At 36.6% G+C, this 26,818-nt stretch overlaps 1 protein-coding gene across 19 annotated transcripts in view; it reads left to right on the forward strand.

Moving 5' to 3' along the window:
• Positions 1 to 26,818, forward strand: part of MCTP1 (multiple C2 and transmembrane domain containing 1) — a 595,528-nt gene that overhangs the window by 512,499 nt on the left and 56,211 nt on the right. For all 19 annotated transcript variants that reach the window (XR_008479839.2, XR_013532231.1, XR_013532232.1 and 16 more), the window contains one exon: positions 4,787 to 4,840. Coding sequence is in view for 14 of the 19 variants with exons in the window: in XM_054252591.2 (XP_054108566.1) it covers positions 4,787 to 4,840 (54 nt within the window). In the remaining 5 variants the exon portion in view is untranslated. The remainder of the gene's footprint in view (positions 1 to 4,786; positions 4,841 to 26,818) is intronic.

The following is a 26,818-nucleotide window of genomic DNA, read 5'->3' on the forward strand; positions in this document are numbered from 1 at the left end:
CCAAGGAAAAGAAGTAAACACACAAAAGAAACTGGTTTGTATCGGCATTGGCTTTCGAAAGATTTTGGCTGCAGGGTACTCAATCCTTCCAAGGTTAACATAACCAAGATTCTTTCGGTTCCTTTTTGTTTGAAGGGATTTAAATAAGTGGAAGAATTTACTCATGGGAAAAGTATAATATGAAGTGTTTTTAAAATAATTCATGGGCCTTTTTAACCCCCTCTTGTCATACTAGTTTTCAACATGCACCTTAAATTGGTGTTTAAAAGCAATAAGTAGTACCCACTGTCCCATATGATTTTGGTAATGAAGTTTACCTGAACCTACTTTTCCTCATCCATTCATTATTGGTCTTCTTGTTACTGCATCCTTCTGGTCACCTCCCTTATATATTTTTGTTCTGGTAGAATAATACCAAGCATGTCACGTTTTTATTCAGATTATCAACATCACTATTAACATTTTCAGTCAAATAACATTTTCCTTGCAAACCAAAAAGTGTTGTGTTGTTTTTTGTTGGATTGCAATTAAAAGTCTTGTAATAGTACAAGAGCTCCTCGACAATTATGTAAAATATATGGTCTATAGATCCAATGCTGTTTCATTTTGGAAATGTATATTTTAAATGTATAACCACGTTTTATTTTATTTTAATGACAAATGTTCAGCAAATATTGAATATGGAGGAAGAAATATGCTTTTAAAAATAATGTTATCTACTTATTCTCTGGCTGCAATGTAGCTGGCATGCTGCATTTGGGGCTGTCTATGTGTGTTTTTTTAAATGTCATCTTTATTAGTATTACATTCAAGGAATAGTACCAAGAATCCGTTTCTTTCAAGACCTTCCTCCAGTGTGTGGCATATAAGTCTGTGACGAGCGACATTACAGAAGGTCATGTCACTTTTAACTGCTTGCATTACATCTTTCTGATTTCCCTAGTGCCCTTCCTTTGTTTGATTAATACTACTTGCTTTCAAGCAAGGTATCAGAAAGCATAATTTGGAAAGAGAATTCTAGAGCTGATCTGAGATATTCCCCCTTAAGAAAAAAGAGAAGAAAACGAACTTCATAAATGTATCTTTTCTACTACATACATTTTTCGTCACTCTTCATTTATTCCTTTTCAAGGAAATCCTGTGTATAGTCTATGTTATTAAATTATTGCTGACAAGCATTTTGGCAAGTGGACTTTGTATACTTGAAAACAAAACTGTGTAGTGCTTATTTGGCCTTATTCGAAGAGGAAAGAGCTAGAATTTGATAGCAGGACTCCTTTCTTTTGTTTTCCTTAGTTAAGTGTTAAACTCCAGCACTCTCGTCCTAAATAGCAGGTGTTATTTGATTTCTCTGGGAAGGGTTGCAATTTTGTGCAGTCATTAAATGCACTTCAGTGATATATACAGTTTGTTTTTAAAAGCTCAGTTTGCAGTTTCGATGTTCATTGCATTTGGCTAGAGCTCATGTCTTAAAGCACAGCTCAGCTTCTCAGACACTCTTGTCCTCAAAGCCATCCATTTCACTGGACCATTAAAGCCTGAAAATTAGTTGTGAAAGCATCATCATTTTAATTTGGAATCTTTATCCACACTTCTACCTGTACCCCCTCTGTGTTTCTTAGGGCCAGTGAAAACATGAATCATAATTTTGTGTCATTAAGAGTACAGAATATTTTGTCCAGGAAAAAATATAGTATTTAACTTCCAAAAATTAATGTTTAAAATATTAAGTTATGTTACTTTATGTTTATTAATAGCTAACATTTTTGAGTACCTACTTTGATACAGGCACTGTATTAAGCACTTCTATGCATTATCTTATTGGATCCTTAATCAACACTGTGAGATAGGTGCTATTATCATCTCCATTTTTAAGGCACCTTCAGCTTCACCTGAGCAAAAATGTAATAGTGGGTTATGTTCTGAAGCAGCTTAAAGGCATCAGTAGGAAACCATCTGTATTATAAATCCTCACTTGTAGATGTTTATGGTGTAACTTTAAAAAGGCACTGGAGGAGGGGAAGAGCCCTCACTAGAGCGCTAAAACACGGCAAAAAGGCCTCTCGCTAACACAACACTTTTCTGCCAAATGTAAAAGCAAATGGTTGTATTGGGTGGTTCTGGCTGCACATTCGTGGAGCAATTGTGCGTAGCCAATTACCCACTTGTGCAGGCTAAGAACAGTTTGGGTTTTGCAAATGAAGAGCCTGATTCTGTAGACCTCTTTGAGTCATACTTGAACATAAGATCCACAGCTGATTTGCAAAATGTGTAAATTAAGCTTCTGGCTTGTTTATGGCTTAATCTTATTTTGAATTTTTGAAAATTAATTTGAAGATAGTGAAGGTCCTCCAACCTTAATGGTTAAATATTCATGGGTTCTATTTCCAGGCAAATGTTTGAAAGCACTTTGAATATTTTCTTTTATAAATCTGCATCATTGCTTAGATATAAGTCCTTCCAGGTGAATAAGTCAGTTCTGTGGGATAAATGATAGGCAGCTTACCCAAAAGTGTGTTCAACGATATGAAGAATAGATGATTCATTCACATATTCACTCAATCAACAAATATTTCTTGAACACCTATTATGTTCCTGACAATCTTCTAGGCACAGCCCGCTACCATTCTGCCTTCATAGCACTTGAAGTATGGTAGTAAGTATTGCAGAGAGGAGGCATATTTTATACAGTCTTAATTATAAAAAGCTGTAATATTCAGTTTATTCATAGGAATGAAAGAATAGTATTCATTTCATTTTCTGTGATATATTTGATATGAATCTGCATGGGTAATTTCAGCAAAAAACATTACTTCATTTAAATCAAAATTTAAGAGATAATTTCATTAGAGGTACAAAATAATCATCATTTAAGAAAATCTAACAAGGGTTAGGTGAATTCTTCTGACGCAATGCAATGTACCAATGTAGCTTCTATTCCATCTTAAACATCCCTCACAAATAGCCCAATTTGGAATAGCCTGGCATATATCACTTCAAATATATATTGTCATTATTGTCTGTATATTTGTGATGTGAGTACTTTAAATGTGAGGAAATTAAAGTTAACATGAAAGTTTATGTGATCAACCCTGTTTAAATTTTACTGGATTATAAGCCATTTGAGGGCTGATAGGAGTAAAGAGGAAGTATTTGTGGGTAATCTGTGTATTCCCATATCACCTAGCACCATGTGCCTTGGACAAAGGGGTTTATAATACATGCTATGGACTAGCTGAATATAGTTAGAGAGACTCTCAGAAGTCCATCTTTCTTGTTGAAGCTTCATTGCTTTCTATGTCTCCGAAGTCAGTGAAGCTCCCGTCAGATACACAAAACTGCATATTGCGCTACTGTGGTTCTTTTGAAATGCTGAATGTCCAAATGAAAGACCTCAAAATCCTATCATTTAACAGAAAATTTAAAGCATGACGTTAAGTGAGGAACAGTCTCACAGGTTGTCAGAGGCTTTCATTATATATTCATTCATGAGACCTAGAGATTTGTGCTTGGGTAATGCTGTTAAATCAGTTAATGCTTTTAGAATAATTGAGAAAAATTATTAGGAATAATAGAATTCTGATATGTTAACTCAGTTTATGTAACTTTTCATAGTAAATCTTGGATATTAAAGTGTTCACTCACAGAATGTTCCTGTTTGTATCAGGGGAAAAAAAACCCACAGGAAAGGAGGGCTAGATGTCTCTGTCCTCTAAAGTTATGAGCTTTGGGAGAAAAGTTTTAAAATATTTGATCACCATGATTCTGTTGAGTCTATTCAGAGATACAGGATTAGAAAAAAAATACCACAGAAATTTAAAAATTATATCAAATGTCATAAGCACAATAAGTTGGGTCTTACCTGAATAATAACACTTCTTCCAAGGTTTCTTAAATTATAAGCTTCCATGGAGTGCATATGTGTATGTTTGTGAAGTGTGTAAAACCATTTTAAAAAGTCAGAAATGGAGTGAAGTCCCATTCTGAATGCCTACAGTTATATGTTGATCAAGGCAAAGGGAAGTTATTTGGCAAATCTTTTGGCAAAAGTTATTCCAGTCTGCTGAGGTAGGCTAAATAGCCATTAAAAAATACATGTGTGCATATCCACCTACATGGGTTATACACACACTATACTTATATAATTATAGATTATTTTTAATTTTCATTTAACAGGATACATTCTCATAATTCTTATGTACAATCACAGAGAATTAAAATGAGAGTTTTGGGTAGTCCACAAGATCAAAAAGTAAGAGAGGCAAGATTTGACATTCATACATAGGAATTAAAATTTGAGCCATAAAATATATTGTTAGTTTTATGCCATAGACCACCAGCATGAATCAATTAACAGACATGGTTTTTTAATCTTAGAGTTTGGTGAAAAGTAAATTAGCAATAGCAGAGCTGTTTCATGCTTAGTTATCTAGTTCTAAATTTAAAGTGCCTGATTAATACAGACAGCAGAATTGGTAGAAGGGAAATTTCCTGATTTAAAGCATCCCCCAAATTAATGTTGGTTTACCTTATGCATATTTCAAATTCTTTAAGTTGTCACAAAACATTTCACATAAATCTGGTTTCCCTAACTGCGATTCGGTTCCCTGGTTTTAACCAACTAAAGGCAGAGCATTTTCCTAATAACTATCTCTAGATCAAATATTCTCTCACAATGTGCCTGTTTCAAATGTTAATAAAGTTTTCATTTCCAAAAGGTTCAAAATGACAGAACAAAATTCTCTCCTTTAAGGGCACAAAATACGACTTCTGTTTCTGTCTGCAGGTAGTGGAGGACATGCTAGAGGACGAGGAAGAAGAAGATGACAAAGATGACAAGGTAATTATCTTTCCCAGCACTTGGGTACCTGGGGATGGGGAAATGTAGACATGACACTGTTTTCACAGACAGTTAAAAAAGGAGTTGAAGTGTTTGAGTCCAGAAAATTGGACAGTGCTGTTTATCATCCTAACAATGCCACTGCATGTTGCAAAGAGGGAGAGAAGGCTATAAATCCTCTTCGCTTTTGTCCAGAGCTGGGTCAAATATTTTTCTGCCAGGAACAAAAAAATAATAATTCAGCTTGTCTGGAACTTGATAGCTCTCGTGAAGATAACAGCAGTGACGACTGTTTTTGAAGGGCAAAAATTTGTCCTATCTTGAGTATTACAAATCGGGCTTTGCTTTGGGGGAAGAGGAGAGTGAAAAAATATCAGCCTGCATGAGTTGAACATGGTTATTGTCATCTGTAATTTTTGAACAATTGCTCAGCAAAAGGACATGAATGTGCAGAGTGCTCCAGAGGACATTTAAATAACCCCAGTGAGCACTGCCTTTGCCTAGGGTTGGAATGTCCCCGTGGTTTCTGCATCAGGAAAGCCCATTCAGAGAGGCTTATATTCAATCGCTGGTTGGTTTGGGGATGGTGACCACAGTAAATAACAGCCAGTTTCCGGGACTGCTTGGATTGGTTGTCCCCTAGGGAGAGGGGACAACTGGAGGTAGGAATTAGAATGACCTTGCACCACTGCAGCAGTGGCTCATGTTGCAACTGCTGCTTTCTATGGCAAGGAGGATAGTGATGCTGTTAAATTTCCAGACCTAAAATCTAAAAAGTCCTTGGGTGACATTGGGAGGCAGGGGAGAGAAAAATTGTTAGTTATTTCCACATTGTTTGACATGTAAAACCAGATTTTTGACCTTCACCAGAATCTGACTTGCGTTATAGTAAAGCAGTGAAATTTTTTTTTGAAGAAAGGAGGAAAACAGTATATTTTAATTTATGCTCTTGACCTTTGATTCCAATAGAGAGGTACAGTTATATCCCAGTGTAATAATTTGTGAGCCACCAAAGGCTGTGTCTCCAAAAATAAAATAATTTGTATATTGGAAGCATGCATTAGAAATGTCACCAAAAAATTCAGTGGTTAACTCTCCACATGATTTTTTTCCCTTATATTCAGTGCTTGAAGGAAAACAAACACATCACATACACATGCACACACACACACACACAGAGAGAGAGAGAGAGAGAGAGAGACTTTCTCCCTTCGAATGCTATTTCAAACATTTTTAAATCGACAGCGCTTTTATGTGAAATTTTTCTTCTGTATATCATTTAGTCATTAGCAACATCATCAAACATTAACAAAATCTCCTTCCTGCAAAAACACATATGTGCTTGTTTTTAATGTTAAATAACATGAGCATACACTTCTGGCAATAAATGATATGATTTATTGCTAAGGTCAGTTGTAGAGCTGTAGAGAGCTTGTATTTTAACTCAACATGCCAGCTCTGAATCATCATTTCTCTGCTGATAAACACTGAGCTGCCATCCATTTATGGCCATTTTCTCTTGCTTGTTGCTGCTTTATTATTAAAGCCACCATAAAGATCCAGACCAGCAGCAGGCGTTTCCCCAGAAATGTTAATAAATGGAAACCTTAGTGAAGTCTAGTACTTAATGTCCTGCTTGAAGTCAACCTATATATTTTTAGCCAGTTTGTTGATATTCTGTACTTCTAATCTCTCCCCTTTTTATGGCCATTTTTAATGGAGAGGATGTTAGGTATGGGAAATAGACACACCTGGTTAACCAGCTCACCAAAACATAGATGTCAAGTGGAACATGCCGGGGGGAAACAACACCAAATCTCTGGAGTAACATCTATTGTAATCTAGTGTTTGGTAGTCGGAAATTGACACCTTGCTTCTAACACATTTTCAGATCTAGTTACCAAAGTTGATTGAAAGTGAGTGCCTAAATTACAGTATTCTTCTATACAGGATGCCGACAAGCTGTGTATTTTCCATGTGAAAGGATTATGAGCTGATTTTCATAAATCCAGCCCTTTTATTTGAGTGACAAAAAGGAGGTTTTTCTTTTTTACTCATCATGCAATTGATAGCATAAAAACTGTATCTGAATAAAATCTCAAATGCAATAATTTACAATAGTCTTTTAAGTGCTTGCATAATGGAGGGAAGAATCTTAGAGTGGACGTCTTGAAATACAGTTTTTCCTATTAGAAATGGAAATATGAAAGGATGCTGCAAGGTTCCATTTACCATCTTCCATCTCGACTGGCTCTCACAGTGGTAAATGTTCAGTCTTGGCTATCGGTGTGTCTGAGTGGGAGAAGGGTAATTTCCTACTTTAAAAAATTCGTTGGTTCCTGTATTTAAAGTTTGTGTATAGAGTCATGGGTAATGGAATTTCATGAGAAAACCAATGTGTTCTTTGCCATACGAGCAGGTACTGACCTCTAGCTCTCATTATTTCTGTTTTCTCATATGGTATAATAGTAAGGTCAGGTCAGTGGGTCCTCTTATAGGATAAAAGTAAAAAAGATTAATAAATGTGCCAAAGCCTCACTTTAATTGAACCTGAAGCATATGTTCGAAGTATGTAAAATATGTCCCAGATGTTTCACCAGGGCCAGTGTCTTGGCTTTCCCTGATCACCACAAGGCAGCTATTAGTCCTATAACCTTTGGACTTGGGGGTAAATGGGGTATTACGTGGCACAGAATGAGAGCACCTGTTTTCCATTCCGCCAAGACCCCTGACAGGCTTTCCCTAAGCCTATCCACATGTTTTCACTTAGCAGATTGTTGGGCGATTATGAAAAGTGTCTTTCTTTAGAGCCAGCATTGATATTAGTCACTCACAATGAAAGGGCAAGTCATTGGCTACTTGACAAGGTCCGTGTGGGCATAAAGTGAAATCTTGTATTTTATTTGAGCTTAGGGTGTTTTCCCTTAGCATAATTACATACATGACAAAGACACAGGTATAAGAAGTTGAAGCAGACAAAATTAGAATTACTTAATATAATAGCTTTGTAATACCTTTTCTTTAGCACTGACTCTAGTCACCTGGGAAGACTTTTGGATAAAGTTGGTAAAAGCTAAGTCATGATTTACCTGGTTTCCCATAATTTGCAGTTCTTCTAGATTATGTCTTTTAAATCTTTTTTTCTTGAGTTCTTTCTTTTTATTTAAAGAGCTAATCATTATTCAGGTGAGGGTTTGTGATCCACCGACTTACCCTTCATTCTCAAACCCATTGTTCACATTTGCTTAAATCTAAAATTAGGTGGCCTCTCTTTTAATCCAGTTCCATGGTTTTCACAAAGACAGAGAAGAGTTTTATGTGGAGAGTCTTAGTTATGAATGACTGACTTGTTAATATTTTCACTTATCTTGCATTATGTAGTAGCACTATGTTAAGCTGTGCTGGAGATGACATTTTTCCTGAATTAAATGTTAGAAAGACATCATACTGCGTTCCCAATTCCCTTTGTTGTAGAGCATTCTCTGAACCATCAACCGCAAAGTCACAGTTTGATCTGATTTTTTGACCTGACACCAAATCCTGCCTTTGTGGTTAATAAAATATCTTAGCAAATGCTTAGCTAAATTACCTAGGTGGAGCTCTCAACAAGCCATATAATAATGTTTTTCACCATGTTATAGATAATAATACAGTGGTCAGTCTGCATAATCTAGACATCTAATTAATGAAGATCAGCTTTCCTTTTGTAGTTTAAAAAGTTTAGGCATGCTTCCCATGGTGCATCCTACCCTTGTAATAAGATCCAGCTGCAATATCAGGAAGCAGATGATAAAATGCAGGTTTTCCTCAGAAAAATCATGGATTCAAATGCATGGCATTCTAGTAATGTTTATTAATAAAAGATATTAAAATGTTCAGCCATTTATGCTTACATTGCTTCTCCTTCTTCAACCATTATGTCAAGGTTACCGTGTTTCAAGAGTACCAGATGTAACAAATGAAACATATCTGAGTTCGTTCAAAATAAACAGATTCTTTGCTTTAATTCTTGAAATCTGTGTTTTCTAGTTCAAATCTCCAGCCCTAAAACATGTATATAAATATAGCCAAGATTTGGGCATCTCTGGCATCTCAAATCAACTATAGAGGTTGGGGAGAAGATAAGTGATGTGACGTGAGAGAATATTTTAATCTGACAAAATGGCATTTTCTAGTTGTATTTGATGAAATAACTTCACAGTGGGGAAAAAGATTAGGGCTTTGGAGAAAGGCAAGAAGAAAGGAGGCCCAAGGAAAATACTTCTTTTTGAAAATTCCTAAGCCACGTTTAACTGGAATAGCATTGTTTTCATTTATTTGTTTGCTGTTGCTGCATAACAAATTCCCGTACATGTAAAGGCTCAAAACAACACTCACTGTTTAGCTCTCAGTTCAGTAGATCAGAAGTCCAGCACAGCTCAATTGGGTTCTCTGCTCAGGGTGTGATGCTTAAGGTATCAGTCAGGCTGAATTCTCACCTGAAGGCTTTGGATAAGGACCCACTTCCAAACTCATTCAGGTTATTGATAGAATTCATATGTTTATAGTTGGAGGACTGAAATCCTTGTTTTTTTGCTGGCTTTCTGATACTAGTTGCTATTTTCCATGGCTTGCTCCATCTTTATATCTATCAATGGAGAATCTCTGTTGGGTTGAGTCACTCCCATACCTCAAATCTCTTCAGGAAGAGACAAGTTCCTTTTAAGGGCTCACCTGATTAGGCCAGGCCCACCAAAGATAATCTCCTTTTCTTAAAGGCAATTGTGCCATAAGGCAATTGAACATAATCTAGTCATGGGACCACCTATTTCATCTGATACGATTTGGCTGTGTCCCCACCCAAATCTTATCTTGAACTGTAGGTCCCATATTTTCCACGTGTCATGGGAGGGACCTGGTGGAAGATCATTGAATCATGGGGTGGATTTTTCCTGTGCTATTCTCATGATTGTGAATAAATCTTATGGGATCTGATAGCTTTATAAAGGGGAGTTCTGCTGCACACACCGGCTCTTGCCTGCCACCATGTAAGATATGACTTTATTCCTCCCTGCCTTTTGCCATGATTGTGAGGTCTCCCCAGCCATGAGGAATTGTGGGTCAAACCTCTTTCCTTCATGAATTACTCAGTCTTGGGTATGTCTTTATTAGCAGTGTGAGAACAGACTAATATACCATCATATTACAAAATCTACTTGCACACTCAAGGGGAGGAGACTATCATGATATATCTACTGGAAGGTGTGAATCTTGGCAGCTGTCTTAGAATTCTGCCTATTAAAGCCACCTAGACCCACCCATGCTCTAGAACAAAATTGAAGCAATCCTTGCACTCTTGGATGTATTTATTGCAAGACTATAACCCAACTATGCTACAATAAACAAATGAAGAAAACCTGCCTCCTGAGTCATATTCTTTCAAAGATTATAGGAACATCTCATACCTAGGGTATAAACTGGGGTATATTTTACATTGATAATATAATATATCCCATTTGCTTACTATCTAATTCTGATCTGGGGTGAGGGATTGTTGGACAGGCAAGAGCTATTTCTTTCTCCTTGTTTTCTTCTGTTAGGAAGAGGATCAAATAATAAGATTAATAAAAAATCAAGGAAGGATCAATTTTTCCTTTGGGAAACCTATTGGTGCTTAGACACCCATTGAGCTGAGAGCCCACTCACCTTGAGTTCATAGAAATACTGTCTACTTCATCTAGAACGATAGCAGCATTACAACTGGAGGGTGCCCAAGAAATAATTTAGTTCAACTCCCTTTATTCAAAGTGAGTAGACTGTGGTTCAGCAAAACTTAAGTGAATTGCTGAAGGATATAGACAAGTAGAAGAGCCAGACCTAGCGCTCAGCTTTTCTGATTCCAAATTTGGCATCCTTACCCTTCCTTAAGACTGGCTTTCCTGGGGGAAGGGGGATTGTCAAAGTACAGATGCAAGTTGCCTCAGACATGATCTTTAAGTCTTTAGGGTTGTTCAATGAGGGAATATACCTTTCACTCCAGCTAGAGGCTGTTAATTTCTAAGTTTCTACTTCTCTTCACTATTTTCCTGCACATCCAGTCCTTTCCTACCATTCCAACTAAGGGAGTGTGTAGTAGGCAGAATAATATCAAAAATGCCCATACTTAATCCCTGGAACCTGTGGAAAGGTCATGCTACATGACAAAGAGAAAGTAAAGTAGCAGATAGGATGAAGGTTGCTAATCATCCAACCTTAAAATATGGAGATTGTCCTGGTTTGTCTGATTGGACCTAATACAATTACAAGTAGAGAGGTCATTAGAGCAGATGGCAGCTGGCAGCTGCATGTGAAGCCATGGCCAAGATCAAGCCTCAGGACCTTCATGGCAAGAAGGAAGAGCTGCTGAGACAGCTGGACCACCTAAAGGTAGAACTCTCCCAGCTGCACATTGATAGCACGACAGGTGGTACAGAGTTCATAATCCACCCCCCTTGTTCTCACTGTCATTAACCAGACTCAAAGAGAACCACAGGATGGTCTACAAGGGCAAGAAGTACAAGCTCTTAGTTCTAAAGCCCAAGAAAACGTGCCTGAAACACAGGCTCACCAAGTGTGAGAAGGTCCTAATGACCAAGAAATAACCAAGAATGAACAGTGGGTAACCAATGGAAAAGTACAGACTGCACAGCATCAGTAAAACACAAACTGGTAGAGTTTGGGGACTGCTGATGCTGGCTTTGAAGACGGAGGAAGGGAACCTCAAGCTAAGAAAATGCCTCTAGAAGATAGAAAGGGCAAGGAAAAGGATTCTCCCCTAGGAACCTGTAACAAGAAATGTAGCCCTGCCCACATCTTGATTTTTAGCCCAGTAGGACCTATTTCAGACTTCTAACCTATGGAATGGTAAGATAATACATTTGTGATTTCTAAGCACCTATTTCTAAGATAATACATTTGTGGTTTACAGTAACACATTACAGCAGCAATAGGAAATTAATACAGCTAACTTCCAACTGTATTTCCTATACTTCTCCAAAAAATACTATATTTTAAAACACTAGATCTGAGCTCCTCATTTGTCCTTATTAACTTCATCCTACTGTTCTATATAAACACAGCTACATGATTTCCATTCAATATGAAAACTGAAAGCAGTAGCTAAAAAGCAAATATTTTATCCAAATTTCTTAATTTTGATTTTAGAAAAGCTTATTCGAAAATGAGATTGGGTTATTGCCCATCTGTAGTGCAGCCATATACTTTCCAGTTTAGAAGCCTATAGTATTATTTTTTTTTATTTACTTTTTTGAGACAGAGTCTCACTCTGTCACCTGGGCTGGAATGCAGTGGTATGATCTCGGCTAAATGCAACCTCCACCTCCTGGGTTCAAGTGATTCTCCTGCCTCAGCCTCCTGAGTAGCTGGGATTAGAGGAACCTGCCACTACGCCCAGCTAATTTTTTGTATTTTTAGTAGAGGTGAATTTTCCCCATGTTGGCCAGGCTGGTCTTGAACTCCTGACATCATGACTCACCTACCTCAGCCTCCCAAAGTGCTGAGATTACAGGCGTGAGCCACCTCGCTTGGCCAGGAATCTTTATTATTAATTGATGGATAGAGCAGCAAGTCCTGGTCTATTTCATTTTTCAGCTGAAGAATTTTACTTCCTCACAACATTCATTTCATTCCTTAAAATGTTTTACCCTTCAAAGGACAGTAAGTTTCAGTCTTATTTAAGTCACAGACTCTGAGAATCTGAAGAAAGATTTACACTTTCTCCCCAGAAGAGGACACAAAAACATGCACACACACATATACACAAGTATCTTTATAAAGTCATCTTGTTGCTCTCAGCACCATTCTGTTGAACTTAATGCCTGTTTCCTCAAACACCTGAGATAAACACAAATATTACAAGTAAAAATAATGTTTAACTCAATTCAAAAGCAAGCTTCTATATGAAGGGTGGTGCTTGGCTTAATTGTGATATTATGGAGTAGTTGGGATGCAGCAATGGGCTTGTTGTCTTTGATATCAATTTGACTGTGGCTTTTCAGTTTCACGGCAATAAGTGCTGGAAACACTGACTTGGTGAAAGAAAATAGTAACAAAATGGGAGCTGCTGTGGCTTTATTAGGTGAGGACTAGGCACGGTGAGGAATCCTAGAGTTCTCCAGAGTCCTCCAGAATTCATATTGTGTTGAGATCATCTTTTGAAAAGTCTCCATCATTAATGCTTCATAATATGTTTTAAAAAATAATTATGTACTCATGCCTCTATGTTAAAGTCATTGGAAACAGAATTCGTTTTCAAAGAAGCTAGAAGCTAGAAAGAGCAAGTAAAAGGATTCCAGCTAGTGATTCCAGCTGGTGGAGGGTTTCTACCTGTCAAGCTTTGTTACACCTTGTTCCACTTTGCAGAAGCGCTTCTCCAGTCTTGGAATGTTTAGGTAGATATCTGTCTCCAACATTCCCTCCAGAGTGGCAGTAGGGCTAAAAGAATTTAAATGAAAATATTTACATAGAAAATTTGGTAAGAATGTCCATCAAGTAAAGAAAACTATGGATGGACTCTTTCCTATTGGGTTATTCTGATAGTTGGATTTTCTTTGCCTCAGAAAAGAACTTTCATTTGGAAGTCAATGAAATGTTTCAAGACAGGTCCTCTGGAAAGCTAGTTAACTTCTGTATTGCAGCAGTGAATTTTCTCTTCTATTCCCCTTTCTTGACAAAAACTCTTGAAATAGCAGTGTGTCAGCCCTGGCTCTCAGGAGGTTGACAACATTCGTAGAAATAGACACGATTTTTTCAGGATCGCTGGCAGAGTCGTTGACACGGCTGACACCACTGCATGTCGAGATGAGAAGCATGTTTCTTCACCAAAGCAGCAGAACCAGATGTGTTGCCAAGCATCACAGATGCTCCATCTGAACCCAGGGTGCCAAGATTTTTATTCCGCCTGAAACTTTGTTTGGCAAAGAAATTCTTCACCATTTTAAAGACATTGACTCTGCAGATTCTAAAAGAAATTCACAAAGTAGGAATTCTTTGATTTTAAGAACTTGCCAACTGGAGTTGGCTATACAAATAGAGGTATCTACTTTCATTAAATTATATACAAAAAGGTAAATATTAAAGAAATGTCAGAAAATCCATAGAGTTGACATCATTTGATGTCAGTGAGGGCACAACTTCAAGAAATGTGTGGCTTCATTGAACTATTTCTGGTGGGATGTGAGTTATCTTTCTTGGTGATATGGTTCATTTATTTTAAAAGTTTCAATACGAGTCTTTTTTTCTTGGGGCAAATCCAAAATCAAGTAAAGTCCCAGACTTTAAAAATCAACCTGTTTTTACATAAAGAAAAAGACTCACACAGTCTAATAAATTTTCAGAGTAGGCAGTCTGAGGTACTTCTTCAATTTTATTTGTTCTGTGCTTCCACTGGTTATAATTTTGCCACACAAGAAGTTCTATAATTTTTATGGTCTGTCATACTCCATAATTAATATAAAGCTAATAGATATGAAAACCTCATGGGGCTACTGTTTTTTTTTCAATTTTTTATTGATATATAAAAATTGTACCTATATTTTAATATGTGATCAAATCGGGATATTTAAGATATCGATCATCTTAAATATTTATCATTTCTTTGAGTGCTGAACATTTCAAATCTTCTAGGTATTTTGAAATATAAAGTAAATTGTTAACTATAGTCACCCTGTGCTGTTGTCACTGTGCTACTGAACACTGAGACATAGTCCTTCTGTCTAACTGTATGTTTGTTCCCACTAGCCAATCTCTCTTCTCCCCACCCCCTTCCCAACCTCTGGTAGCTATTATTTTACTCTTCACTTCTGTGAGATCAAAATTTCTAGCTCCTGCAGATGAGTAAGAATATGCGATATTTGTCTTTCTGTGCCTGACTTATTTCACTTAACATAAAGACCTCAAGTCCCATCCACAATGCTGCAAGTAATATAATTTTATTCCTTTTTATAGCCAAATGCATTCCATTGGGTATATATATATATATATATATATATATATATATATATATATATATATATAAATTCACCACATTTGCTTTATTCATTAAAATGTTGATGGATACTTCACGTTGATTTTGTTATCCTGTCTATTGTGAATAGTGCTGCAATGAATATGGGGATTCAGGAATCCCTTTCATATACTGATTTCCTTTCCTTTGGCTAAATACCCAGTCACGGGATTGCTGGGTCATATGCTACTTCTATTTTAAGTTTTTTGAGAAACTTTCACATTGATTTCCATAATGGCTCTACTAATTCACATTCCCACCAATTATGTCCAAGAGTTCCCCTTTTTCTGCATCTTTGACTACATCTATTAGTTTTTGTGTTTTTAATAACAGCCATCTTAATTGGGATGGGATGATATTTCATTGATTCTGATTCACATTTCTCCAATAATTAGTGATACTGAGCATTTTTTTTAATATGTCTGTTGACCATTTGTATGTCTTCTTTTGAGAAATGTCTATTCAGATTTGTGGCCCATATTTTAATTGTATTTTTTGAGGTTTTTTTAGTTGAGTTATTTGTATATTCTGATTAGGAATCTCTTGTTGGATAAATAGTTGCAAAAGACAGCTGTCTCTTCCTTATGATTGTTTCCTTTGCTGTACAGAAGCTACTTAGTCTAATATAGTCCTGTTTGCCTATTTTTGTTTCTGCTGCCTGTGCTTTGAAGTATTAGCCACAAAACTTTGCCTTGCCCAATATCCTGATGTATTTCTCCTGTGTTTTCTTCTAGTAGTTTTATAGTTTTATGTCTTAACATTTAAGTCTTTAATCCATTATGAGTTGATTTTTGTGTATGGTGAGATGTAAGTGTCTAGTTTAATCTTCTGCATATGAATATCCAGTTTTCCCAGGCCCATTTTTTGAAGAGAGTGTCCTTTCCCCAATTTATGCTCTTCATACCTTTGTTGAAAATTAGTAGACTGTAAATATGTGGATATATTTCTGAGCTCTCTATTCTGGTCTGTTAGTCTGTGTGTCTGTTTTCATACCAATACCATGTCGTTTTGGTTATTAAAGCTGTATAGTGTATTTTGAAGTATAGGATTGTGATGTCTTCAGCTTTGTTCTTTTTGTATAGGATTACTTTGGCTATTAGGGTGTTTTATAGTTCTATAGAAATTTTAGGATTGTGTTGTCTATTTCTCAAAAGAATGTTATTGGTATTTTGATAGAGATTGCATTGAATATGTAGACTGCTTTGTATAGTATAGTCATTTTAACAATGTTAATTCTTCCAATCCATGGGCATGGGATCCCTTTCCATTTGTGTCCTCTTCAATTTCTTTCATCAGTATTTTTTAGTTTTCCTTGTAGAGGTCTTTCACTTCCTTGGTTAAATTTATTCCTAGGTATTTTATTTTTTTTTATAGCTAGTGTAAATGGGATTGCTGTCTTGATTTCTATTTTAGCTAGTTCATTACTGGTATGTAAAATGCCAGTAATGTTGTTGTATGTTGATTTTGCAACCTACAGTTTTATTGAATTCATTTATCTGTTCTAAGAGGTTTTTTTGTGGTTTTTCTATATGTAAGACCATGTTATCTGCAAAGAGGGATAATTTGACTTCCTCTTTTCGAATTCAGATGCCTTTTTTTTTCTTTCTCTTGCCTGATTGCTCTAGCTAGGACTTATCAGTACTATGTTGAACAACAGTAGTGAACAGAGGCATCGTTGTCATGTTCCAGTTCTTAGAGGAAAGGCTTTAAGGTTTTCCCCATTCCATATATTAGCTGTGGGTTTGCCATATAGAGCCTTTATTACATTGAGATATGTTCCTTCTATGCTTAATTTGTGGCGAGTTTGTATCATAAAGAGATGTAGAATTTTATCAAACACTTGTTCTGTGTTTATTGTGATTATTATATGATTTTGTCCATCACTCTGTTAATGTGATGTATCACATTTATTGATTTGCTTATGTTAAACCATCCTTGTATCCCTCAGATAAATCCAGCTTGATCATGATGTATTATATTTTTGATGTAATATTGGATTTAATTTGCTAGTATTTTTGTTGAGGATTTTTGTGTCTATGTTCATAATGGATATTGGCATGTAGTATTTTTTTTTTTATTGTGTCCTTTTCTGGTTTGAGTATCTGGGTAATGCTGGCCTCACAGAATGAGTCAGGAAGAATTCTGTCCTCTTCAATTATGTGAAACAGTTTGAAAAGAATTGTTAGTTGTTTATAAATTGACAGAATAAGCAGTAAAGCCATCCAGTGTGGGCTCTTCTTTGTTGAGAGACATTTTACTACTGACTCAATCTCACCACTCATTATTGACCTATTCAGATTTTCTATTTCTCCCTGGTTTAATCTTGGTAGGTTGTACGTGTCCAGGAATTTTCCTCTAGGTTTTCCTATGCTAGAGTGCAGTGTTGTGATCTCAGCTCATTTACCCCCGCCTCCGAGATTCAAGCAATTCTCCTGCCTCAGCTTCCCAAATAGCTGGGATTACAGGTGTCTGCTACCACACCCAGCTTATTTTTTTGTACTTTTAGTAGAGACAAGGTTTCACCATGTTGGCCAGGCTGGTCTTGAACTCCTGACTTCAGGTGATCTGCTTGCCTTGGCCTCCCAAAGTGCTGGGATTACAGGCATGAGCCACTGCACTGGGCCTCCTCTAGGTTTTCTAATTTGTCAGTATATACTTGTTTATAATAGTTTCTAATAATCCTTTGTATTTCTGTGATATCAATTGTAATGTATTTTTTCAATTCTGATTTGAGTCTTTTTTCCCACTTAGGTGGCCTAGCTTATTGATTTTATCTTTTCAAGAAACCAACGTTTTGTTTATCCTTATAATTTTTTTGTCTCAATTTTGTTTAGTTTTATTGTTGTTGTTTCTTTTTGTTTGTTTGTTTGTTTTTTGTGGGTTTTTTTAGGCAGAGTTTCTCTCTTGTTGTCCCAGCTGGCGTACAGTGGCATGATTGTGGCTCACAGCAATTTCTACCTCCCGCATTCAAGCAATTCTCCTGCCTCGGCTTCCCAAGTAGCTGGGATTACAGGCACCTGCCACCACACCCAGCTAATTTTTGTATTTTTTAGTAGAGATAGGGTTTCACCACATTGGCCATGGTTAGCCAGGCTGGTCTCAAACTCCTGACCTCAGGTGATTCAACCACCTTGACGTCCCAAAGTGCTGGGATTACAGGCAGGAGCCAGCACTCAGCCTATTTTGTTTAGTTCTGCTCTGATATTTATTATTTCTTTCCTTCTATTAATTTTGGGTTTGGTTTGTTCTTGTTGTTCTAGTTCCTTGAGGTATATAGCTAAATTGGTTATTTGAAATCTTTTTACTTTTTGGTTGCAGGCATTTATTTCTATAAACGTCCCTCTTAGCACTGCTTTTGCTGTATTCTGTGGGTTTTAGCATGTCGTGTTTCTGTTTTTGTTATAAGAAATCTTTTATTTTCTTCTTATCTATTTATTTATTTATTTATTTTTGAGATGGAGTCTTGCACTGTTGCTCCAGCCGTAGTGCAATGGCATGCTCTTTGCTCACTGCAAACCCTCGGGTTCAAGCAATTCTCCTGCCTCAGCCTCTCAAGTAACTGAGACTACAAGCACCTTTCACCATGCCTGGCTAATTTTTTGTATTTTTAGTAGAGCCAGGATTTCACTGTGTTGCCCAGGCTGGTCTCGAACTTTTGACCTCATGATCCACCCACCTCAGCCTCCCAAAGTGCTGGGATTATAGGCATGAGCCACCACGCCTGGCCTCTTTTCTTCTTAATTACTTCATTGACCCAATGGTTGTTTAGAAGCATGTTGTTTCATTTCCATATATTTATACAATTCCCAAAGGTCCTCTTCTTATTGATTTCTAGTTTTACTTCATTGTGACCTGAGAAGATACTTCATATGATTTCAAATCTTTTGAAATTTGTTGAGAGTTGTTTTGTAGCCTACTGTGTAGCCTATCCTGAAGAATGTCCCATGTACTGATGAGAAGAATGTATATTCTGTATCTGGTGGATTAAATGTTCTACAAAGGTCTGTTAAATCCGTTTGGTCTAAAGTATATTTTAAATCCAATGTTTGTTTGACTTTTTTTTTTTTTTTTTGGCCAGGTGATCTATCCAGTGCTGAGAGTAGGGTATTGAAGTCTCCAACTATTATTGTGTTGGAGTCTCTATCTCCTTTTAGATCTAACATTTGCTTTATATGTCTTGGTGCTACAGTGTTAGGTGCATATATATGTACAATTGTTGATCTTCTTGATGAATTGATCCCTTTATCATTTGTCTCCTTTTATAGTTTTTGACTTAAAGTCTGTTTTATCTGATGTAAGTATAGCTACTCCAGCTCAATTTTGGTTTCTATTTGTATGGATTATCTTTTTTCATCCCTTCACTTTCACTTTTCAGTCTATATGTGTCTTTATAGGTGAAATGAGATTCTTTTGATGGTACTATTGTTTTTTCTTTGAAAATTTCCAACTTAATCTAGATTCATAATAAACAAGGATACATGGAATATAGACTCAAAGTAAACAAGGATGCATGAACTGTAGTCATGTTCGCAGGGTGGGTTCCTAACAATTAGGTTCTTATCAATAGGAAATTATTCTAAAGTTTTTGACACAGTGGTGACAATGTGACCTGACTTTTTACCTTTGATGGCGTCTGTGGCAGACTGCATTATGGATATACATCCCTGTACACTGATATCAGACTTGTCCATGTGACTCACTTTGGGCGACACATGCCATTTCCAAGCAAAAAGGTTTAAGAGTCATCCTTGGCTCTGCCATCTCTCTTTTCCTTCTGCAACAAGGCTGGCACCATCCACAAAGAAGCTACTCCTTCGGCCTGAATCCTGGAATAAAGATAACATGGAGCCAACCCATATGGACATGTAGTGTGAACAAAAAAAATAAATCCTTTTTATAAGCCTCTATGATTTGGGGGGTCTTTGTGATTGCAGAGTAAGTTAGTCTAGGCTGATAAATACAGCATCTTATTTCATATCCCTCTGTGTAAATCAATGTCTTAATAGTATAATTTGACATAAAACATAAATATTGTATAGCAGTATTCAAAGTCTCAGAAAGTTTTAAACTCTTTTTTTCTTTCTAAGTTCACAGTCCTACCCTTGTTACATAAAGATCAGCTTCAGATAAAGGTTGAACTGTTTTGCTATTATGTCTTTCTCATTGAAAAATTACACTTTTGTTTCATAAACATATATTGAGAGACAAGTCACTGACTAGACAGAGATGAATATGGCACAGTATGAGCCTTCCAGGAGTCATTGTGTGATGGGATCCTACAATAATTATAATTCAATGGAAAAATGTTATAATAAGGTTATGAATAGTTTTGGTGAGAAAACAGGAAGGTAGCCAGCTTCACAGAATTGTCAGTGAATGTTCCACAAAGGAACTGACATTTTATTTGGGTCCTGAAGGATAAATGAGAATGTACCAGGAAGTTTAGTCTATAAAATCAAGAAGTACATAGTATCATAGGAGTATAAAGTGCAGGAGGGAGAGTCGAGGGGAATGACACTAGAAATCTACATTTAAGATTGTGAAGGCTTTAGATATCATCCAAGGAATCTGAATTATATGCTTCAAGTAATGAGAAATCATAGACAGTTTTAAAGGAGATAATTGTTATGATACAATGTATGCTTTAAGAAGAGAACTTTGGCAACTGGACATGGGATACAATAAGAAGGAAATGAGACTAGAAGTAGAGAAATATGCTAGGATGTTCTACAATAGCTCTGGCAAGAAATAAAGGCATCTTAACAGTAAAAGTGATAATAGAAACACATTTGAGAGATTTTTAAATAGTAAATCTAACAGATTATTGAAAAAATGTATGTTGAAGAGAATAAAGAAGGTTTTAATGATGTGGATGACCATGATGTGTCTAGCTGAAATATACTTGTATAGCACATTACATATTTTAAGGTACTTTCCCTTCTTACCTTATTTAACATTCACAATAACTCTGTATATTGACACGTGAAATATTATTCCCATGCTCTAGTATCAGGAAGATTAACCTGGCTAGTGGAGAAGTAGCTAAGACTGGAAATCAGATAATGGGGAAGTAGTTGAGCCTAGAAACAAGTTAACTTGTCTTATAGAGAAAGAAGCTAAGACTAGGAATTAGTAGTTTGTCTGGTGGTAAAGAAACTGAGATCAGAAAACAAATCCTTTCATTAATTTTTCTTCCCAGAGATATGTTAGCAAAGCTCATTGACCCATGTAGAGACGACACTTAGGCCACTTGGAATGCAACTTGTGTACCCATATAGCCCATTCTTCTCAGAATAAACAGAGAGAGTGTCCCATATGCCTGCCAGCCCATCTTTTCCCTGGGCACTGGGTCTTGATAGCATTTGGAAAAATGATGGCCGCAGGTCCATATGGAGTGTCTTTTACCCATTCAGTATGCTTTTATAAGTAAGCACAGATCCAGTTTGGAAACAAGAAAGGCAAACGTAAAATATATTTTCAGTGCCTCAAGTTGGTTCAGAGGGAAAGGCATATAGTAACCATGCTTATTCTGGCTTTGATCAACCAGTCATTAGGACAATATGATGCTGGAAGAACTTGCATCAGTTGAGAAGACTCTGCTACTGACACTATTTTATAGATAAAGACTGAAACCTCTGAGGCATAAGTAACTCACTAAAAGTCATTAAAGAAGTGAAACAGCCAGACTTTAAACTTTATTCTGTTTACCTCTAAAGCCCACCATTTTTGGCATAACAAACTCCCCAAAACTTAGTGATCTAAAATAATAATTTTACCATTCTCTGTCATTACATACATTGTGTTGACTGGGCCCACCTGGGCACTTCTTTCCTGAATCTCTCGTATGGTTCTAGTTAGATGCCTGGGACCACGGCCATTTAAAAGGCTCAACTTGGCTGCACATTCGAGGTGGCTTGGTCTGGCAGTTGTTGCCGTTGTTGCTGCCAGCTTGGTTAGGAAAGGGAGCATCCAAAAGTGAGTATTTCAAGAAAACCAGTGGAAGCTGCAAGGCTTCTGATGACCTAGCCTTGGAAGTCCCAGAATGTCACTTTGCCACATTCTATTAGAAGTCAAGCAAGACATTAGACAAGCCCAGACTTAAGGAGAGGGTACTTTAATTCTGCTTCTTGATAGGGATTATAAAGGTCATAGTGCGTAGGAACCTTTGGGACTGGAGATATTGTGTGGCCACCTGTAGAAAATAAAATTGGCCACAATTTCCCAAGACCAAAAGCTTCTAATAGATGTCATGTAGCATTAAGAAATATGGGGCCTGTTGCCTCCCAAGAGTCTTTATTTAAGATTTATCAGCACATAGTGCTGGATTAAGTTATCCCAAAACTTATATAAATGAGGCACCTTCATATTTTCAGGTAGATTCAAGTTGCATCATCCTGTGCATATTTATTTTTGCTTTTGATTTACAAGATGAATTGTCATTTTCTATGTCTCCGCTATAATATGAAAGGACTACCTAATTATTCTTTTATCTTGCTTGTAGATAAGAATTCCATCCGAAACTTTCTCCTTCTAGCTAAGCTCTCCCTCAAAGCTACTTGGGAAACAGGAAAGAGTTGCAAAGAATCTGTAGGAAATTCCTATCTAAATTGTAATGGGCATCCATCCCTGTCCCTTAATTAAGGAGATCCGAATGCCAACAGTCTATGTTCTGTAAGCCAGAGTTTACCTACTGGGACTATCTGCCAAATATTAAAAGTCAAGTAATAAAATAAGGTTGCAGAACATTTTCTTCTTAAAGTATAATAGTTTCTACATTTTGAAAATGCAATGTAAAATTGCCAACAGTTCATTTTTGATATTTTATTGATTTTTTCAAGGACATTTATCATAGGATTTAGAAGATCACTAATATCTCTAAACTTTTGTTGTAGGCATGGTGGCTCATATCTGTAATTCCAGCACTTTGGGAGGCTGAGGCGAGATAATCACTTGAGCTCAGGAATTGGAGACCAGCCTGCGTGACATAGTGGGACCTTGTCTCTTTGAAAAATATAAAAATTAGCCTGACATGATGTCACATGACTCAGTAGTCTCAACTATCGGGAGGCCGAGGCAGGAGGATAACTTGAGCCTGGGAGGTCAAGGCTGCAGTGAATCATGATCGCACCACTGCATGTAGCCTGGGTGACTCAGTGATACTGTCTCAAAAAAATAAAATAAAGCAATTTTGTTGTAGGAACTGTATGTAGCTCAGTTAAGGTCCTTTTCTTATATTCCTGGAGCTAATGTTTCTCTGCTTTACTGAGGTAGCATATGTGGGTGTTAAAAATCAATGTTTGACATATTATGTGCATAAAAGCTGTTTCTTTGCTCTGGAATTTTAGCCAAGTATTCTCATCAGCAATGATTTGGGAAGGGACAGCATCTGTATTCTCTTTATGATTCCACGCTTAAATATTTTGGAGACATAAAAGGCAATATGATAAGTGAATATACAGCTGTGGCAGTCTGATAGTGTAAGATTGTATTGATTATCCAGTGGAATAGCTACCCTGGGTAGTTTGCTTGTCACAACCTTCAGTGCCTGGAGTAGTTGAACAAGTTCTTTTTTTCCCATTGAGCTAACCTCAAAGTCATATAGTTTCTGAATCAAGGTCCTCAGATTTCATACTTTGCCAATTTCTTTCCTTTCCAACGGGGTATATTAGAGAGAATGTGTCACCTTTTGCACCATGTAATATCAAATCAGATCAGAATTCATGCACAATTATGTCAGTGGAAATCTAATAGTACAGGCTGGCTTATCTCTAGATAACACATGGAAAAATAAACTTCCACAACTGACAGATTTACTTGATTTTTTTTTTCCAGATAAGTTATTTGTAAGCAATTGAGCTAGAGAATGTAACTGGATTACTTTTCGTACTAAATAAAAAAATCCTCAACTGTAAAATGGTTGCTAAGTATTCGAGCTCTGTCACTCTGCTTTTTTTTTTTTTTTTTTTTTTTTCTCTTTGAAAAAGTTCCTGGATAATGAATGCAAAGAAAGAACAAAAAAAGACATTTTGCATTAGGTATATTTATTAGGAGAACTAATGACTTTAGAAAACAAAATTTACATAAAACACTTCTGTGAAAATAACTTTCATTGATAGTTAATGGCATTTAAGTAACATAGGTTGTGTGGTAGCCTACCTGGGAATGATATTAGGCTGCCTAAAAAGCATTCATCTGTGTTTCTCTTTCATAATCAGAAAGAGTCAAAGCCCATCACTAATCTGAAGTCTTCTTGAAACCAATTAAAATAATTTAAGTTGTACTGCAAATGTGCTTTTTAAGTGTTTTAGCTTAGGATGTCGTAGGGATGTTGTAACCCCTTTTAATGTTACTATGTATATATAACTATCATATGTATAGTATTACACTTTTAATGCACTATATTAGCTGTCACTTGAAATTAAATGCAGACGTGGTTTGTTTTTTTTTTTTTAACCTTCAGTTTCTCCTATGTTAAACGTTTAAATAATGATACCAGTAGTAAAAGTGTAGGTAGCATTCCCAGTGGAAACTAGCTTTCGCATCTGGTGGGGCTGTGTTCAGGTTTCTACATGAAAGATATCATAATGTCAGAATCTCTTAGTGTTTACATACCTGGTATCCAGAACTCTACCTGATGTCTTTTCTTGGGGAATTAATGGAATCAAAACTTATGGTAGGCATGTTTGATAGATATGCCTTGTCTGTAGAGTTCTGGTCATAATTCCATCAAAATTTGTCCCTCGTTGATCATATATCTATGCATTTCTATGTCTTTGTGGTTTTCTTCACCAACTCTGTGCTTGCATCAGTGCCTTCATTAGAAGGTCAGATTTTGAGGATTTAATAATTCACCTTGAAAATGTACTGTAAGTTGAATGTATCAAGCATAGGTTTCCTCCACTCAGCATGAATTTCACAGGATTACAAAAGGCAAATCCATAGCTAAAACATTTTCTTGATATCTGTTTTTAATTTATATGAGGAAAAGTAAATAGATGTTTATTGATTTTAGAAGCTTTTTCCTATTCTACAAGTCATGTTTGTTTTTCTGTATTATAATGATATTGTGCAGACTTTTCTCCGTGATGACAAAATTGTGCATTTTCCAAACATAGAAAATTAGTTTTAATAAAAAATTATCCAGGGCGGAGTCACTTGGAGGGGTTAGAGCTTATACTAAAACAGTCGATATGAACAATTAGAATTTCTTATTTATTCATAAATATTCACCTTCCCACAATCTAAATCATAGTTGTATAGCTTCTATAACAATAGGTAAAATAATAATATAGTAGAAAGAAACCAGTTTTTGTCTTATAAGAGTTGATTGACTTTGTTACCTACAGGTACACAGCACAGAAATGAAGGTGGAATTTTCTTTTTTCTTTTTCTTTTTACTTTCTCTTCTTTTTTTTTTTTTTTTTTTGAGATGGAGTCTGGCTCTTGTTGCCCAGGCTGGAGTGCAATGGCACAATTTCAGCTCAGGGCAACCTCCGCTTCCCAGGTTCAAGTGATTCTCCTGCCTCAGCCTTCTGAGTAGCTGGGATTACATGCATGCACCACCACGTCAATTTTTGTTTTTTTAGTCAAGACGGGGTTTCTCCATGTTGGCCAGGTTGGTCTCAAATTCTCGACCTCAAGCGATCTGCCTGTCTTGGCCTCCCAAATTGCTGGCATTACAGGTGTGAGCCACGGTGCCAGCTCTTTCTTTTTTAAGAGATGGGGTCTCACTCTGTCCCCCAGGCTGGACTGCAGTGGTACAGTGCCTAGCTCACTGCAGCCTCGAATCCTTAGGCTTAAGTGATCCTTCCAAGTAGGTAGGACTATAGGTATGTGCCACCACATCCAGCGAGGGATTTTCTAATTAAGAAACAAGAAATCAAGAGAGAGTACTTTTCTCATATCAGATATGAATTATTCATTCAATTCATTCATTTGTTCACATATGCATATGTGCACTTAATAAATATGTGAGTACCTATGACAAATATCTAGTCTGTGTATCATATAGTGACACATTTTTAAAAAAGAGTATAGTGAGTTTTCTTTTCCTTCACTCACCATTAATCTCAGACATACAGCTGTTGCCTCCATTTACTCCCCACTTTTGTTCAATCTCATTTTTTTTCTTTTGAGGCCTCCATCTATAACACCTTTCTAAACTTGTTTCCTGAAGACATCTATAACTTCACTTAATCCTCCTCCTTGGCAACTCCTGTTTCCCGAGACTCCTTTGACCACCGTTTGATATCCCCTTCTATTTCCCTGTGCACTCATGTTGTTTCCCTCTAACACTTCAGTTTTCTTCTTGTGTCTCTGATGTTTGGGTACACCTCTGTTTTGTTCTTTCTTGGAGACTGATCTATGTCCACAGTTTTACCTGAGTGGAGAGAACTCCAAAATCTTTACTTTTATTCATTTATTCATCTGTCCACGCAACAAGCATTGTGCATGTGGAATGTTCAAAGAACTATGCTAGCTGCTCCGAGGGATTTAAGGAGAAATGAGACCTAACTCCTCCCATTTATGCCTTTCATCTCAAGTCTGTTATCTCTTTTCCATCCTCTTAGACATTGAAAATTGTCCCATCATAACCTCAGATACTATATATTTCAATCCAAACCCATATGCTTCCTCTAAAACTACTTCCTTTCATGGCCAGTGGATTTCTACCAGTAGCACAATTATTTTAATCATGAAGACATAAAAACTGAAATTATCTTTGATGGTTCCCTCTGTAATTTGTAATCAAAATTCTATTGATTTTGCTGCTGTGAATTTCTTACTTTGCACCTTCCTCTTAGCCTCTGTCGAGGTTTGCCTTGTTATCTATATGAAATGTTCTTTCCGTTTATCTAAGACCCATCCATTTTTTAAGACTCAGCTGAAATCTGCCTCCTGCCACCCAAAAAACTCTTTGGCCAATAGGAAGCCCC

Source organism: Callithrix jacchus, chromosome 2, assembly GCF_049354715.1.
Source record: "Callithrix jacchus isolate 240 chromosome 2, calJac240_pri, whole genome shotgun sequence".
Taxonomy (NCBI): domain Eukaryota; kingdom Metazoa; phylum Chordata; class Mammalia; order Primates; family Cebidae; genus Callithrix; species Callithrix jacchus.